This window comes from Panthera tigris, chromosome A3, assembly GCF_018350195.1.
Source record: "Panthera tigris isolate Pti1 chromosome A3, P.tigris_Pti1_mat1.1, whole genome shotgun sequence".
Taxonomy (NCBI): Eukaryota; Metazoa; Chordata; class Mammalia; order Carnivora; family Felidae; genus Panthera; species Panthera tigris.
In genome coordinates, this window is record NC_056662.1 from 22,046,021 (window position 1) to 22,063,435 (window position 17,415).

The window sequence follows — 17,415 nt, forward strand, 5'->3', positions numbered from 1 at the left end:
AAGACAAATAAACTTTTAGCTCATTTTTTAAGTAAACTCTACACCCAACATGGGGCTCAAACTCACAGCCCAGAGATGGACAGTCGTATGTTCCGTCAACTGAGCCAGCCACACGCCCCTCAAACAACGCTTTAATATATATTCACATATTTGACTTTACAGCAATATTGTAATATAATTTTGAATGTTTCTTACGGAGGAAGGGGCTCACGAAGGCAAAGCTAACTGGGGCCCACCGAAGGCCTAACGGGCCCCTCTGCGGGAGCGCACAGGTGAGTTGAGTTTGGGACATTTAAAGAGGAGGTGTCCGGGGCGTGGTCGCCAGGGAAACCGACCAGGACGGAGGCCTTGAAGCCGAGGCTGGAGGGAGCACGGGACTAAGTCTGGGGCCAGGATAGGGACTGAGCAAAAATTCACCCCAGAGGCCAAGTCCCAGGAGTCACGGGGAAGGAGCGCACTAAGAAAAGTGCAGACACGTGGAGGTGGGAGGCAGAGACAGACCCAGTGGCACAGAGATCGGCCACACACATGTGGACACACGGACGCACCCCACCCGGGGGGATGGGACCAAGACAAAGATGAACATTTAATGAGACCACAGCAAGGGGGAGGCATCGGGGTACGCAGAAGCAGACAGAAGACAGACAGATGGACAGGCTGGCAGAGCTAGGTGGGGAGACACAGATCCAGGATCCCGTGGGTCACACTGTGAGGGGAGCACAGGTCCGGGCACTGGGTGGGAAAGGCCCTCGGGTGTGGGGGGCTGGGGACGGCGAGGACCGGATGAACAACAGACAGATGGGCAGAGCTCCGTCTCCCTCCCCCCACCACGGCACCAACCTGACCCCCAGACCCCTCTGCCTGGCTGTTGCCATCTCTGTCTCTGTGTTTCCGTCTCTGTTAGTGTCTCTTTTTCTCTCTGCAAACCGCAGCTTTTTTGGAGCCCGCAAGGGAAAAAATGAAAGATGAGATAAGAGAAAATGCAGACGATGGACCTCGCGTGCGCGTGCGTCGTGTGCGTGTGTGTGTGTGTGTGTGTGTGTGTGCGCGCGCGCATGCACACCTTCAGCACAGGGCCTGGGAAGAGTTTCATACGTATGAAAGAGTGACCAGGCCAGCAGCCCACAGGGAGAGCCAGCGAATGTGAGCCAGAGGACAGACAGACTCCCTCTGAGACAGACAGAGACAAGGAGACACAGAGGCCAATGGGCAGAGAACAGATGACGGGTCTGAATGGACCTGAGACACAGACACGTGCCCCACCCTTTCTGGGCGGGCTGGATGGAGTCTGGGGCACAGATTAAGGTCTGTCTGTGTGTGTGCTTTTCTGTATCTTTCCTACTCCGCCATAAGGAATATATACTATTTTCTCCATGAGGGAAGACATCTCATTTTCCTCAGAGAAAAAAATATATGCAGAATAAGAGAAAAACCACTGAAATCTGGAAAGGAAGGTGGAGAGGACTCGGGGGTCCCAGGGTCTCCAGTCCCCGGAAGTGGGCTAGAATCAGGAGAGGGCTGCAGGAGGAGCAGAGGGGCTACAGGACGGTGGTCGCCCAGACCGCACATCTCTCACCTCTCCACTCTGTCTCTCTCGCGACGAGCAAAAGCGAACTGGACAGAGGCCCAGAGTGAGGGAGTCAAAACCAGAGAAGGAGCCAGAGACAAGAGGTGGGAGAGATGGAACCAGCTTTCTTGCCTCCCTTCCCTGACCAGACACGTGGGCCAGATCTGGGTGCATCAGCTCGACCTTCCCTGGTCCCTCAAGCTCTTGTACCAGCGGGTGAGCTGTGTGGACTGACACAACAACCCTTGCAAGTTTCAGGGGGTCAGGGAAAGCTCCAAGAGGTGGTCTGTGGCCTCTGAGATGTGTCTTGAAGGATGAATAAGAGTTTTCCAGGTTGCAGAGGGAAAAGCAAGGGTATTCTCCACAGTGGAAAGAGCTTGGGCAAAAGCATGGGGTGTGGGAAGGCCTGAGGAAGAATCAGAAGTCAGAGAGATTGACAAGCAAGAAAATCTGTGAGATAGAGAAACTAGGGAAAGAGACAGCAGCCAGGCACAGAGAAAAAGAGAAACCAGCAACAGCCTGAAACATAGAGACACACGTAGAAACAGAGACAGAAAGAAAATCAGAAGCACACAGAAACACACTGGGAACTATGGAGAAGTGTCGGGGGGTGGGGGGGAATAGGAAGAAACAAAAAAAAGTGTTGAGACAGAGAGCCAGGGCCAGACAGAGAGCTGGAGGCAGGAGATTGAGAGACAGACAGACGGAGAGGCACAGAGGGAGATAAACACAGAGAAACACGGAGCAAGATAGGTGCAGAGAAAGGGGGGCTCAGAGCCTTTCCCCACGCGGTTCTCGACCGCCCCCCAGCACGGCTCAAGTGTAGTCCCCACCTGCCGGCAGGGGGGATCACTTTGTCCCCATCCTTTTCGGGGATGGGGCACATCCCTGGCCTGCTGGCACACGTTCCTGAGCTCCCCCAACCCACCCAGGCACACCTGGGCCCTGCCAGGAGTGGCCAGTGCCCTGTGTGCCCTCCGAGCCCACAGAACCCAGCTGTAAACTGGCCCCGGGAGCCCGAACCTCAGGCACCAACTATGGCACGTGTCCATGTAATACACACAAATCCCGCACACTGATCCGGAGAAAACAGACTCGCTGGCTTCATACCCCATCGATGCCCACATACACACTCACCCCGGGAACTCACAGGCTGGCACACAACCCGGATATGTGTGTATACAGATGCACACAGCCCTGGGCAAACAGATGTCCAACCTCCCGGTCACAGACCCGGGTGACTATGAAGGTTCATACAGCTAGGCACACACTGCCGGGAACCCAGATTCACAGACCACCAGGACGCGTGTCCACACACCAACACAGATGCCCACGAGCAAACTGGCCCAGGCACATACCCACACAAACACAAAGGCACACACTCCTAGGAGCAAACAGAAGGCTCAGCCACAAACACATACATCCCTGCTCCTGTGTGTGCATCTCTGCGTGTCCATTCTGACTTGGATACTATGGTTTTTGGCTTGTGGAAATACTACTGCAGAGAGAAATGTCCTAATCTTGAAATTTGTTTTTAATTAGACTATTATGACGGCCAGAGGTGACACACAGATGCATGTGCCATGTGATGTAAAATAAATTTCTTCGTAAAGACTGTTGCAAATGAACTGCCCGGTTGTGTCCCTTCAGTGGTGGGGGAAAAGGGAGGAGAGGAAAGGTCTTTGGATTTTTCCCTAGAGTGCCCAGGACTTTTGTGGATAGAGCCCCAGCCCAGCCCAGCGCTCCTGGGAAACAACACAGCATACACACGGCCACATCTCCCCTTAAGCACATTTGCAACCCCACCCAGGCCCAACAGCCCCACCTGGCCCCCAGACTGTCCACTGCCACCATCCCCCTGGGGCATCTGCGTCCTGAACTGCTCACACTTTGGGAGTCCTGGCTTCCCCCGGTGCATCTCAGACACAAGCGAAACTCCTGCCAGATGTGCCCACTCCCCAAACAGAGGTGCTGGCGCACACACGGCCACATGCCCAAGTGGCTGTCTCCAATCTGATCATGTCTCCCCCTGGCCCAAAGCCCGCTGGCCACCAGTGCAGCCCGAATAAAGGCCCCTCTGACTACAGTCTGTCCTCACAGTTCACCCCTCTCATTCTCCAGCACACAGTGGATGCCCAGTAAACCACAGGCCACACTTTGAGGTCTGTTCGTGTTTAATCAGACAATATGCAAAGTATTTACAACCAATTCTGGATCCCCCCTCCCCCCAAGCCTGGGCCGTGGAATTCGGGACCCCCAGGCCCTGCCCAGAGCCGGGGGTCCCCTAGGCCTCTGCATAGTCATCTGAAATCTACAAAACACTGTTTATTTAAAAAAAAAAAAAAAAAAAAGAACAGTATTAGGACACCTTATACAAAGGGCCCCAGGCAGCCGTAAGGGGACTTGAGAGTGCGCCGGGGTAAGCAAGCCCAGATTTGACCGGGACGGACGGCAGACTTGCGTAATAAACATGTATGAAAGGAAAAGTTGAAATTTCATAGGCAGGCACCGCTTGGCCTCCTTTCCCGCTGGCAGGGCCCGGCTGGCTCGAGAGCCCCTGGCAGCGGGAATGTTATTGCTGTGATGGGGGGCTGTGAGTGAAATGTACAACATGTCTGGGCAACAGAGCGGGGGAGCATTTTTACATGTTAAATATGGACACACACGTGCACACACATAACACACATACACACACACATAGGGGCCCTGGCAAGATGCCCACAAACTGTCGGCCACCCCTTTTAAGATGGGGTACCTGAGGCCCAGGGAGGAGTCGCCACATACCCTAAGGCCAAACATTAGAGCGAGGGCCAGAGTCTCCCGACGCCCCAGGCTGGGCTCACCAAGGTTACGCCAGGCCACAGGGTCTGGAGCAGAGAAGTCGCAGAGGCCACGGCCACACGTGGAGGCAGACGCTGCAGCCCAGACAGGAAGGAGGGGGCCACCCGAGGTCACAAAGCCAGGCCTGGTGCATGGCAGTGGACATTTGAACTCGACACCCACCACCCCCCAGCATAGGAACTCCTCTCCTACTCATGGGTTAAGGGGTGCTAACTGAGGGAGGGGAGCAGGGGCCAGGCATTGAAATGACACAGGACAAATGGGGGAAGGAGAACCTGGGGTTCCCTCCTGAGGCCAGGACCACCCAACCACGTGGATCTTGTACTTCGGTTTGATTGCCTCCGGAGCCTGGGAGCTCACTCTCTTTCATGGCTGGCTAGCTCCAAGGATGAAAAAAACACTCCCACTCTGATCGACATCTACTCCCCGACACTGGCATGGTCACCCCTCATTCAGCTGCGCCCTACGCCCGTCTCCACTCCCTCCCTCCACAACAGTCCCGCCAGTCAGGCAGCGGCAGCAAGGCTCTGTTATCTCTAACTCAGCCTCAGGCCCCTGGTCCCCTGGGCTGCCCCAGTCTGTCCATGGTGCCTCCAAGGACAATCTTGTTGGTTCCTGAGGAAGACAGAGGGAGCACCGGGTTCCAAACCCACCTTAACCCTGAACTGTTCTGTGGTCGTGGGCAAGTCACATCCCCTCTCTGGACTGTTTCCCCATGGGTGCTACGAGGGCAAGGAACTGGTGATCTCGAAGGGTCCCTTGGGTCTAAGAACAGGATTGGAGGGGGGTGCCCACCCCACCCACCATCATCAAGTCAAGCTCAGCCTCAGCTGCCCAGCCTGGGAGCCACGGCAGAGGGGTCTGGACCCAGCAGCTTCCACCAACAGGTGTTTCAGAAATGGACGGCAAAGGGCAGGGTGGCGGGCAGGCCGAGGGCCAGGCGCCCATCACTCCTCTTTGGAAAGGCTCTTCGGCCAGCTCTGGAGGCAGACGTGGGGCGACGTGGAAGTGTTAAGGAGTCAACGTGAGGAGCAGACTGAGGCTGACAAAGGGTGCCCTCAGCCCGTCCTTCTTCCCGGTTCCTCCTGCTGAGACACACAGAGCTCCAGGAGGGAAGGCAGGGAGGACGCATATGGCTGGAGCAGGTGCCGGGACGCAGTCACTGTGCCAGCCTTAAACCCTGTCCTCAAGGCTGCCCCAGGCCCCAAGCCCTTCCATGCCACAAAAGAGGGAGGGGCCTCATCACTGGCAATTCAGCCCCACAGAGGGGATCGATGCGGGCAGGCAGAGGGAGGCAAGACCCTCCATCAGGGGCCACCCAGCCCAGGATCCAAGCCAAGAGGCCAGTCTGGCCCTGTAGTGTGCTCCCTATAGGTTCTCTCCAGGCTGGTACTGGGGCTCGGTGGACGTGAAGTAGTCCTCTAGGAAGGCCTGCAGGTACTCGAAGGTGGGCCGCTCTTCTGGTTCCTTCCGCCAGCACTGGCACATGAGGTCATGCAGGGACTCGGGACACTCAGGCGGGCAGGGCATCCGGTAGCCCCGCTCCACCTGGTCCAGCACCTCACGGTTGACCATCCCTGTGGGTAGAAGGAGGTATGAGGAGGCTGGCTCAGGTGAGGAAAGTGGGGCGGGGGGAAGATGTGAGGAGGACAACCGAGAGTGCCTCCAGGCTAGGACAGAGCGGGTGTGACCGTGGGTAAGTCGCCTCCCAGGGGCTGAGAGCCCTGACCAGAGAGATTCTAAGATCAGATGCTCAACCTCTTCGTTCTACAGATGAGGAAACTGAGGCCTGGGAAGGGGTATGGCTTGCCCCAGGTCACCAGGGCAGAGGGGTTCAGGGAACAAAGATGGGCCACGAGGAGCCCTCTTACCAGGGTAGGGCACCCGTCCCTTTGTTGTGAGCTCCGTCAGCAGGATCCCAAAGGACCACACATCTGACTTGATGGTGAACCGGCCGTACAGGGCCGCTTCTGGAGCCGTCCACTTGATGGGGAATTTGGCACCTGCGGGAGGGAGAAAGTTCAGGGGAGGCTCAGCAGAACGTCATGACGGTGCCTGCAGAGGGCCCTCTGGCACCGACCCAGGCCCTGCCCACCTTGCCGGGCGGTGTATTCATTGTCTTCGATGAGCCGAGCCAGCCCGAAGTCGGCCACTTTGCACACGAGGTTCTCTCCAACCAGAATGTTGGCAGCACGGAGGTCCCGGTGCACGTAGTTCATCCGCTCCACGTAGGCCATGCCCGAGGCGATCTGCAGGCAGAACCCAGGGGACCCGGCTCAGGCTCAGGGACCACCCCGTGCCCCCTTCCAGGTCACGAGTCACGTGCCCAGGGTGGGGAGCCAAATGCCCTGCCCTTGCCAGCCCTCAGGCAAGCGAAGTCAGCTTACAACAAACACCGTTGGCACAAAAGCAGGACCAGAGTTCAGCGGGAAGAGGGAACGCGGGACAAAGGGCGAGGGCAAAGGGGAAGCACAAGACAAGATACCGCCCAGGAAGCAGGGTGACGATGAAGAGGCAGGCCCCAGGTGCCCCACAGATACAGATGAGTGCCAGGTCCTGCCTGCTGTGCCGAGTCCCCTCCGAACCTCAGTTTTCTCATGTGTCAAATGGAATAAGGGCCATCCCTACCTCCCCTGATTGTGATAAGGATTAATAAGGAAATGATTGTTGAGCACCACCTACAGCAAGCAAGTACCAATGCAGGTTTGTTGAGTGACTGAACAACCTTTACAGAGAAGAAAACTGAGGTGTGAGGCCCCACAGGCATCCCTGACTCCTGACGCCCAGCTAAGGGTTCTTTCAAGCTCTGCCCAGAACCACCACTCACAGCACGTATAGGTGGTCCCCGTAGTAAATGTGGTGAGATCAGAGAGTGTGGGCGGCAGTCAAGGCAGGCTGCCTGGAGGGGGCTGAGCTAGGTGGGTCTGAGTGCTCTAGGGCCAAGGCCGTGGGAGGTGGGCGGGGCTGACTCACCTGAGCAGCCATGTCCACCAGCTGTGGCAGCCGCAGGTACTTGCCTGTCTCCCCCTTGAGAAAGTCCAGCAAACTCCCTGGACAGAGAGAAAGCAGCCCTGTCTTCCCTGAGCCAGGAAGCAGAGATCCCCACACATCCTGCCCACCTGGGCCGGCCAGCCCTGCTTCAAGCGGCACAGCAGATTTCACACGAACCCATCTCGGAACAAAGCCTCACTCAGCATCTGTCACTCAGAAGGCAAAGCAGGATGGGAAACAGCCAAATGTCCACCTCCAGGAGAACAGAAGCCGTGGCCCATCCCCGTACCGCACTACCACTACCCGGCAATAAAAAAAGGAACGAACTACTGACACAGGTGATAAGGGCGACGCTTGGATGTAGAAGATGAAATATGTGAACCTCTAGAATAAACAGAGCTATGGTGACAGAAGGCATATCAGTTATTGCCTGGGTTTAGGGCTGGAGGGTACCGTCTGCAAAGGAAAATAAGGGAGCTTTCCGGGGTGACGGAGATCTCCTGCATCTTGAGTGTGGTAAGGGGTACACCGTGTCCATTTGTTAAAACTCACAGAACTGGACACTTAGCATGGTGTATGTTATCGTTTGTAAATTATACCTCCCAAAAGCGGAATTTTGAAACATTTAATTAATTTAAAAATTAGGTAAAGGTCAAGCCAGGGGCTTGACCTAGAAGTGGCTCAGCTTGGAGGGTTGGGGGACTTTTCTTTCAGCCACATAATGGCAAATGGCTTTAGAAAACCAGCAAACTGGGGAGCCAAGATGCATTGTGGGAAATTATTAAAAACAAAATGAGAAAGGCCACCTTTGGTTTGACTTTCCATTGACATGACAAGTTGGTTCTATGCCATTCCACCTTTCAAAATGTACACTCTAGGGACGTCTGGGTGGCTCAGTCGGTTAAGCGATTGACTTCGGCTCAGGTCACTATCTCACGGTCATGGGTTCGAGCCCCGCGTCAGGCTCTGTGCTGACAGCTAGGAGCCTCGAGCCTGTTTTGGATTCTGTCTCCCTCTCTCTCTGCCCCTCCCCCGCTCACACTCTGTCTCTCTCAAAAAATAAACGTTAAAAAAAAATTATTTAAATAAAAATAAAATGTACACTCTAGGGGTCGCATGGGGGGCTCAGTCAGCTGAGCATCAGACTCTTGACTTCAGCTCAGGTCATGATCCCAGGGTCGTGGGATCGAGTTCCATGCTGAGCGTGGAGCCTAAGATATTCTCTCTCTCTCTCTCTCTCTCTCTCTCTCTCTCTCCCCCTCTGCCTCTTTCCCCAGCTCACACTCTCTCTAAAAAACAAAAAAATAAGGGGTGCCTGGGTGGCTCAGTCGGTTGAGCACCCAACTTCGGCTCAGGTCGTGATCTCACAGTTCGTGCGTTTGAGCCCTGCGTCAGGCTCTGTGCTGACCGCTCGGAGCCTGGAGCCTGCTTCGGATTCTGTGTCTCCCTCTCACTCTGCCCTTTCCCTGCTCAAGCGCTCGCTCTCTCTCTCAAAAATAAATACACATTAAAAAAAATTAAAAAATAATAATAAAATAAAATAAAATAATAAAATGTACACACTACATCTGGGGGGAAGTGAAGTGTGTCCCCTCCTGCCTAGCAAGGGACTGTCACACATCTCTGTGCCGGTCGCTCAGGCCTCACCCTTGCTCATGTACTCCGTGACAATGTAGATGGGCTCCTCAGACACCACGGCATACAGCTGCACCAATTTCTCGTGCCTTAGTTTCTTCATGACCTGGGCCTCCTGCAGAAAGGCCTCTGGAGACATTGTGCCTGGCTTCAGGGTTTTGATGGCCACCCTGGTGGTTCCATTCCAGGTCCCTGTATGGGTAGGGGTAAAGGCTGCCTCAGTGAAGGCCCCCCCCTATTCCTGTACCACTGGGACCCAGGATCTGCCTGCCCGGGTACCAGTTTCAGCTCTGGCCTCCCCAGCCACGTGACAAGCCCCGCCAAGGTCCAGCCCCTTTCTGAGCCTCAGTGTCCCCACCTATAGAATTAAATGAGATCTGAGGCGCTGGGCCAAGCCCACTATGAGGGCTTTTAGCCGCAGCTGTCATTTTATTATTGTCTGGTTTTCAAACTGGGAGGCCTTGGGGAAGCTGTACTCTAGACCAGTGTGTTTAATCCGAGTTCTTGTCCCAGCTGGACCCAAGGGCCTTTGCTGAGTAGCCCTAGGTCCATTCCTCCCAGTCCCCATCTGAGGGCTGGGGCCCAGGCCTGTTCCCGAGGCCCTCGCGGCACAGGTCTGGGGACCTGTACCTGGCACTCCATGAGTCTACCCGGAGCAGCCGCTGCTCGTTACCACACACCCAAGCCAGGAATGAGTTCTGCAGCCACCAGAGCAGCTGATGCCAGGGATTTCTCCAGGCTTTGCTCGTGTGTTCCTTTTGTGGCTGTGCTTAGGAACTGGCTTCTCATCCCTCGCCCCTGTCCCCAGCCCAACACCTTTCCTGACTTGGCCTGACCTCCAGCCTCCAGGCCTTGGTGCCTGCAGGGCCTTCCACCCAGGAAGCCTCTCTGCTCTCCCCTGAAGGGAGGAGAGTGGAGACGGTGATGCCAGGTGAACACTCGGCTTACACGACGGCACGCGGCGAGTCCCCTGCAGAAGCCACCAGCTCACAACTGTCATGCCTGCCTCACGCCAACGGCCCTGATTCCTCCGCGTCAGCAGAAGGCGGCCTGGGTTTTTTTCAGGGCTGCTCGGTGTTTGTTTTCAAGGACAGTTTTGCCTTTACTCCAGGGTCAGACGGGAGACTGTTAACAGGCCCAGAACATGCCAGACTGCACTGCCAAGCACCCCCTGTGCGAGTTGAGGCTTCTCTTCCCACGGCAAAGCGCTAATGCGTGGACGCATGCCGGGCCAGCGGTCTCTCACACCCCACAGGTGGTTCCTATCTTCCCCACCCTCCTTGCACCCCGAGGAAGACCGAGGCTCCGAGCCGAGCCACCTGTCCCAGACTGCGCGGTGGGTCTTCGGGGAATCAGGATGCCCAGCCCTGAGCAGCCCTTGGCCAAATGACGCCAGGGTCCTTAGAGGTGTGTGGTGGTGAGGGGGGCTCCACACTGAAAACAGAGCCCACTGTTCAGCAGAGGTGACCGTGACTTGCGGAGGTAAAGGGTGTGGGAGGGGGAGGGCAATGGGGCCTGGAGCTGTCCCAGGGGATGGGCATCTGCCCGGCTCTGGAGTGCAGACACCAAAGCCCCACAAGGGACGGTGATTCCCTCTGAGGGGGCGGGGGCGAGGCCTTACCCATCCACACCTCTCCGAAACAGCCCTGGCCCAGCTTGACCTCCAGCCGCAGGGACTCCCGGGGGATCTCCCAGGCATCTTTGGCCAGGCCCTGAGTCTGTGGCTTGGACGTGGGGCACACGGTGGTGAGGCGGTGGCAGAGGCCGTCGGCATGTTCTGAGGACAGAGGCGGGGAGGGAGGGTTCAGCAGGGTGTCTGCCCTTGGGCCTCCCTGTCCCACGGTGTGTGTGTGTGTACACATACACGTGGCATGCACAAGGGACACACGGGATGCCCTCGAGGCCAGGCATCCACACCTGTGCGTTACACACCCTCATCCCCCACACAGGCCCACACTGACTCGCGCATCTGCTCGCTGAGTTATTCATTCATACGTTCATCGGACCTGAAAGGGCAGCCACCCAGGGGTGTCCCAAGGATGCAGTGCGGGACAAGTCCAGTGGAATCCTGCCCTCAGGGAGCTCACAGGGCAGGGGGAGCCCAACTTCCCCTAATCACCTCCCAGGACCACCTCCCAGGACCAGCATGACCGAGGAGAGCAGTGTGTGCAACAGCAGGTGGGTTGGGTGGAGTCTTGGAAGGCTTCTCAGAGGAAGTGGTGCCTGAGTTTCGATCTGCAGGGGAGTGAGTGGTGGACTGAGACCACTTTGCAGGGGCAAAAGGCCCTGAGAGAGGAACAAGCCTCTGGGTTGTAGGAACTGAAAGGAGGCCAGAGGGGCTGCAGGGGAATGAACGGGGAAAGGGGGCCCCGGGTAAGGCAGGGAGGCCGGCAAGGTTTACAGCAGCCAAGGCCTCGGAGGCCACGTGGGGATCTTTATCCTGAGATTCCAAGGTAATCTCTGGAGGGTTCTAATGTGGGGGAGCAGTGTTCAGAATGAACCCTACGATGGTGGCCAAGGGGACAGAGGGGTGGCAGATGGTAGAGGGTGTCGGGGGGCCCAGCTGACAGAGAAGGAGGTGGCACAGGATGGGGAGTTGCTGGCACTCTCACGATGGGCCGCACCGGCACACAGACGCCACGGCCACAGCCACATGCACACAGGCACCCACAGAGACCCGCCCACACAAGTACACACAGACCCCATTGCCCCGGGGGAAGCCCTGAAGCGTCCGGATAATGCACACACGCCCACACCCACAACCTGAGCCCCGGTGTGTACCGGGAGCCCTCGCTCCCTCCGCCTGCCCTGCCGCTCTCTCTCCCTCTGCTGCAGTCGGTCTAGCCGCCCCCTCCTCTCCCAGTAACCGGTTCAGACCGGTCCTAGGGCTGCAGAAACAAACGACACCGGCCTAAGCCCCCTCCCTTCCCTGCTCCCCTCCAGGCAGCCCTCCTCCCCAGCCAGCTGCAGAGAAGGAGAAAGAGGAGGGTGGGCATGGTGGGGGGAGGGGATGGGGAGGAAAGAGGAGGAAAAAGAGGGGGAGGGAGAGGGGAGGGGGAAGGGAGAGAGAAGAAAGGAAGGAGGGGCAGGAGGAAGAAGGAGGGAGGGGAGCAAGACCCCACACTCTCAGGATAACAGAAGCCCCAGCCCTTGTTGGCCCCAAAGCCCCCTCCAAAGGGTCCCCGGAGGAGGGCTGAGCCCCAGGCCCAGCGCCCACTCTGCCCCGCCCTCACTGGAGTAGTAGGCCACCAGCTGCTGCAGACTGTTGAACTGGGTGCGGGAGGTGATGTAGAAGCCACCGCTGTCCAGCTTGCGGATCTTGTAATGCTTCACATTGAGGCCCTTGGCGTTGTCGAAATCGGACACGGAGAGGCAGTAGGCGCCTGCAAGGCAGGGTCAGAGAGGAGCCGTGACCCCCTCGCCCAGCACACCCCGCCCCCAGGCCACAGCACTAAGTGCAGTTCTGTGCCCGCCCAGCACAGGTAGACAGGGAGGCCAGAGGCGCAGGCGCAGCCCCAGCCCGGGGCACAGACAGGTCCAGTCCGCCCTGTCTCTGAGCACCCAGCCCTCAGGCAGCCACCAAGGCAGGGCCAAGTGAGCAAAGGAACACCTGATCAGAGAACCTCCCCAGGCACCTCAGCCAGGTGCTGAGGTGCCTGCAAGATCTCCCAGGCCTGAGTGTAAATCCCAACTGTGTGACCTGGACAAGTAAGTCGCTTGGGCCAGTCTCTGGGCCTCAGTTTCGTCCTCTGCACAATGGGGCTACTCGCAGAGATGCTGGGAAGATTGGAGACCACATATAAGAGGGCCCGGCACATAGTAGGTGCTCAGCAAATGTTTGCTAGGAGCCAGGAATGGTCTCGTGGCTGTGTGTCCCTGGCTTAACTGCTTCCTCTCTCACAAGGGCACTCTCTATGTGGGGCACTCCCCACACCTTCCTGAAGACTCCATCAGGCAGGAGCGGGTGGCTGGCTAAGGTTGCAGCAGTCATGGGCAGGAGGCCATGTGCTGGGTGTGGCCTACAGGCTGACAAGGCAAAGATGGGCCAGCCCTGGTGGCCTCCTCCCTGCCTCTCTTAAGCCTGGAAAAGTTTTTGGCTGGAAAAGTTTCCTCCTGCCTAGCAGGCCTGGCTAGGAGCCTTTGTTAACCTGAGCCCAAGAGAGGCCTGGGGTAAAGGCTCCAACAGCCAGAGAAAGCCCTTTTCAGAAGGTAGGAGCCATCATGCTAGAACCCCAGCCCCCACAGCCCATGGGCTCTCTGGATAGTCCTCAGGTGGGGGTTACAATCTCCAGTGTCAAGAAGGGGAAAAGGAGACCCAGAGAGGGAAAGCAGCTGGCCTCAGGTCACCCAGCAAGTCAGGCACAGAGGACTGTAACCAGGTCTCTAAAGCCTGCAATAGGCAACCATGACTAACAGATGGCCCAGGCCACATACACATGGATGCCAGCGGCCTGAGTCTGAAGCCAGCCCTGACCACATGTGCGCACATGCAGGCATGCCCATGCCAGGTGGCCTCCTGCTCACACAGGGACACACGGCCCAGGCCCCCCAGGCACGAAGACAATCCTACAACTACCCACTCCCACCCAGGAGGACCCAGACAATTGCACCCCCACATGCACACACATGCCTGGACCCACGCATGGCGTGCCCGGCCACACAACTGCTCATAAATGCACACACACGACACGGATGCTCTGCTTCCCATCTCTCGCTGAGCCCCAGGCCCACGGGACGTGGCCCAGCTTCGTTTCCATGGTGATGGGTTGCCTGCCACCCACTGGCAGAGGGGCTAGAGAGAAAAGGGGTGATCTGTGTTCTCTGGCTGGGGGAGGGACAGAAGAGGCCCAGGGGCCTGGACTGCTGGGGAAGGGCATCTCTAGAAGCCCCTGGAGACGGAGAAGAGGGGCCTACTTCATTAGCACCCACCCTGGGAACAAGTCTTTTACTGTGTGACCCTCGGGCCTCCTGACAGCCTGTGCCCATACCTCATCCGAGGAACCTGAGGCCAGAGAGGCTAGATGAAATCTTGAACCTGAGGCCAGAGAGGCTAGATGAAATCTTCTGCTGCACCTCTGGCCACCCCAGATAACTCAGCTGTCCTCAGATGTACCTCCCTGCCTTTGATCTTACCGCTTCCTCCACCTGGAGGGCCCTTCCCACCTGACACCGGGTACCAAACTCCTATTCGCTCTACGATACGCAGCTCAAACAACGCACAAAAGACAGTTCCCATCGGCCAGCGGGAGTGGTCCTACCTTTCGTGGTCTCGCTTTCTCGCACTAGGAAGGTCCCTCTTGGGTTTTCCGCATTGAGCAGTAACCTCTCTGACTCCCGTCTGGTGATCTTGCCAAAGTACCACCTGGGACAGGAGGAAGGAGGGTGGGGTCAGTGAGCCAGGCTTCCGGCCACCCACAGTGCCTCTCTCTAGGATGCGGCCGGGGCCGTTGGCAGCCAGACCACCCACTCCAGCCCAGGAGAGAAGCTCCCAACCAGCTCCTGGCAGGCAGGAGGCCAGAGTCCATACTCACTCTTCGGCCTGGATAGAGTCAGAGGGCGCCACATAGTTGCTGGGGATGTAGCCCGTCTGTCCTGTGCTGAGTGAGTGGGCCAGCCACCAGTCACCCTCTCTAAGGAGGGGGAGAGGGAAGGAGCAAAAGAGAAGGAGCCATCAGTGGTGGGCCCCGAGGCAGCAGTCTTCACAGGTGCTGTGCTGGGGTCCCCAAGGCCAAGTGAGGCACCGGCAGCCATGGGACCAGCCTGAGTTTCCGTGCTGCCAGGCCAAGCCGGCCTGGACTTCTCTCTCCCCGGCCCAGATGCCTCTTGGCCCAAGCTGACTCAGACGCACTTTGTCCAGGACTGTGACAGGACTGACCTTGGTCAGCCTGAGGCCCAAATTCACAGGGGCAGAGTCCTGGAATAGGGAGTAATCGGCTTCCCTTCATAGAGACAAAGCCATCTCAAGATGCCAAGAGCTGTCTTGGGAACGAGGGAGGGAGCTCCCTGTCTCTGGGGAGCAAGCAAGTTGTACCAGGAGACATGATTCCTGCCTAAGATAGATGTCAGGTCAGATCATCAAAGCCATCCCAAAGCCCTGAGATTTGGAAGCTGGTGAGGCCAGGCTGGAGGTAGGGGGTGGCCCCCTTTGGGGGCTTGGTGACCATCCAGGCACTAACCCTGCAAACTAGAGCAATGCTTGCCTTTGTCACATATCACCGGTCATACCTAAGGGGCTCCTTGGCTGAAAACTACGGGTTTCCTCCTGTAGCCTACCCACATATGGGGGAAACTGAGGCCAGAGGGAGCTGGGACTTGCCCAGAGTCACACAGAATCATGTCAGAGGGGCTGAGGCGGCAGAGCCCCAATGCCCAGGGCACTTCTACACTAACTGCCCCGTGAGGAGGAGATGGGGACGGGGACAGAGGAGCTCCCTGCATGGTCGGGTCCCCTGGGCCTGGGTGGGAGTGGGGAGGGGGCGAAGTACCTTTGCAGCCATCTGAATGTGAACCAGGTCTGGCTGGAGCGGGGGTCCAGAGACACAGAGAAGAGAGGAGAAAGCGAGAGCTCAACAGGAAAGAAGAGGCAGAGATGGGGGTGGTGAGAGAGAGAGGCAGAAAGAGCGAGGAAGAGAGCAGGACAGCAGGCGGTGCGGGGGACCAGGGACAAGGCGGGGCAGCCACAGAGGCCTCACATCCAAAGCAACCAAAGGAGATGGGGAGGGGTCCAGGGGGAGTGAGGGGAGGCCAATGGGAAAGGCTGCCTGAGAAATAGGGTCCAGCCCCCTTCCATTCCCACCGTGCAGATGGAAAGACAGGCCAGAGAAGCGAAGGCCTCTGCTCAGGGTCACACAGCCAGGCCCAGGCTCCTGACTCCCAGACCAGAAGGAATCTTCCCCTACAGGGTATGGTGGGGCTCGAGACCTTGCTGAGCTTCTCTCTCCAAGGCTGCCTTTGGACCTCCCCATGACCATGACCCTTAGAAGACACACAGCAAGCAGGATGGGCTCCCCCTTCCTCATTGCCAGGGCCCAGAGAAAAAAGCCTTGCCCACAGTTACACAGTATGGACTTGAACCCAGATCGCTGGCTCCTGCTGCTTCTGAGCTGCCTCTGACCCATATTTTTCAGCCCACTTTGAAGATAGAGAAGTTGAGGTAAGGAGAAAGCAGGTTGCGAGAGCTCTCCAAAGACTGGTCAGAATACAGGTGAGCACCCAGACCTGGGGGCTCAGTGGGGTGGGTTGAGGCTGAACCAGAGGGTACAGGGTGCCCTCTGGACAGCAAAGGGAGCATGACTGGGGCTGAGGGCCCACTCAGCCGTGCAACTGCTGCACGAACACTCAGGCAGAGGCACGAGCTCACATGGGGGTCTCTGCTCGAGAGGGAGGGCTCGGGAGTAAGGGGGCAAAGGCAAAACTCAAGGAAGGGCCTTGGAAGCGTAGGGCCACCATCCAACCCCCTGTTGTGCTAACACCCAGGGGTGTCCACATCTGTCTGTCCCATTTGATCCTCAAGGCCACCCTGTAGGAAAGGCAGGCCTCAGCCCCCAGATGAGGAATCTGTGGCTCAGAGATGTCAAGGGAGCAGCCCAAGGCCACACAGCACCCAGGCTGGAGTAACCTAGCATTTTCTGAGGCATAGAGATGGGCAGAGACTTGCCCAAAGCTACAGAGCAAGAGCTCCAGTCACAAGAAACAGCTGAAATCTTCCAGTCAAAGCCTTCATTTCACCAATGGGAAAATAAGGTACAGAGAGGGGCAGTTATTTGCCAAAAGACACACAGCAAATCGATGGCAGGGCGAGGCTGAGAACCAGGGTCCGCGTGTCCACAGCCAGACACAGAAGGCCCTCCTGGACCCCTCCTGGAGTCCAGAGGCTCAGAGGCCCTCAGGAAAGCCAGGGGAAGACAGAGGAGGAGGCAGCAGGACAGGGGGCAGGGAACTGAGCCAAGGTCTGGGTCAGAGGCTACAAAATGAGACAGATTGACAAAGCCAAAGTCTGCAAACTGGCCGGCCTCTAGGGAGCCCCTATCCAGGCACTCAGAGCGGAAGGCTGGCAAGGAGCATGTGCCCAGAGGCCAGCCGAGCAGGGCCCAGAATCAAGCAGGGGGTCAGCCTAGCTGACATTACCCAGACTTCAGCCAGCAGATCTCCCAGCTCCCTGACATCAGCCCGTATGTGAGTTCGGGGTTTCCAGTCCAGGTTTGGGGTTTCATTTAGTTCACAAGGCAGGGACGAGGGTCACCGCCATCTCACAACAGACCCAAGGCCCAACTCTGACCTGGTCCCAGCTTGAGGGGCGTCTCAGAGCTAGAGCTCCAGAGTCAGACCACTCTGGGCACCATCCAGCTCACCACCTGCAGGCTATGTGACCTTGGCCTTGC

At 57.6% G+C, this 17,415-nt stretch overlaps 1 protein-coding gene across 2 annotated transcripts in view; it reads right to left on the bottom strand.

Annotated features, from left to right (window-relative positions):
* Positions 1 to 3,723: 3,723 nt before the first annotated feature.
* Positions 3,724 to 17,415, bottom strand: part of SRC (SRC proto-oncogene, non-receptor tyrosine kinase) — a 33,034-nt gene continuing 19,342 nt past the window's right edge. For both annotated transcript variants that reach the window (XM_007077699.3, XM_042980435.1), the window contains exons 5-13: positions 14,566 to 14,664; positions 14,293 to 14,396; positions 12,268 to 12,417; positions 10,656 to 10,811; positions 9,047 to 9,226; positions 7,382 to 7,458; positions 6,504 to 6,657; positions 6,280 to 6,411; positions 3,724 to 5,985 (exon numbers count right to left, since the gene is read on the bottom strand). In XM_007077699.3, the coding sequence (XP_007077761.2) occupies positions 5,777 to 5,985; positions 6,280 to 6,411; positions 6,504 to 6,657; positions 7,382 to 7,458; positions 9,047 to 9,226; positions 10,656 to 10,811; positions 12,268 to 12,417; positions 14,293 to 14,396; positions 14,566 to 14,664 (1,261 nt within the window). In that variant the 3' untranslated portion in view covers positions 3,724 to 5,776. The remainder of the gene's footprint in view (positions 5,986 to 6,279; positions 6,412 to 6,503; positions 6,658 to 7,381; positions 7,459 to 9,046; positions 9,227 to 10,655; positions 10,812 to 12,267; positions 12,418 to 14,292; positions 14,397 to 14,565; positions 14,665 to 17,415) is intronic.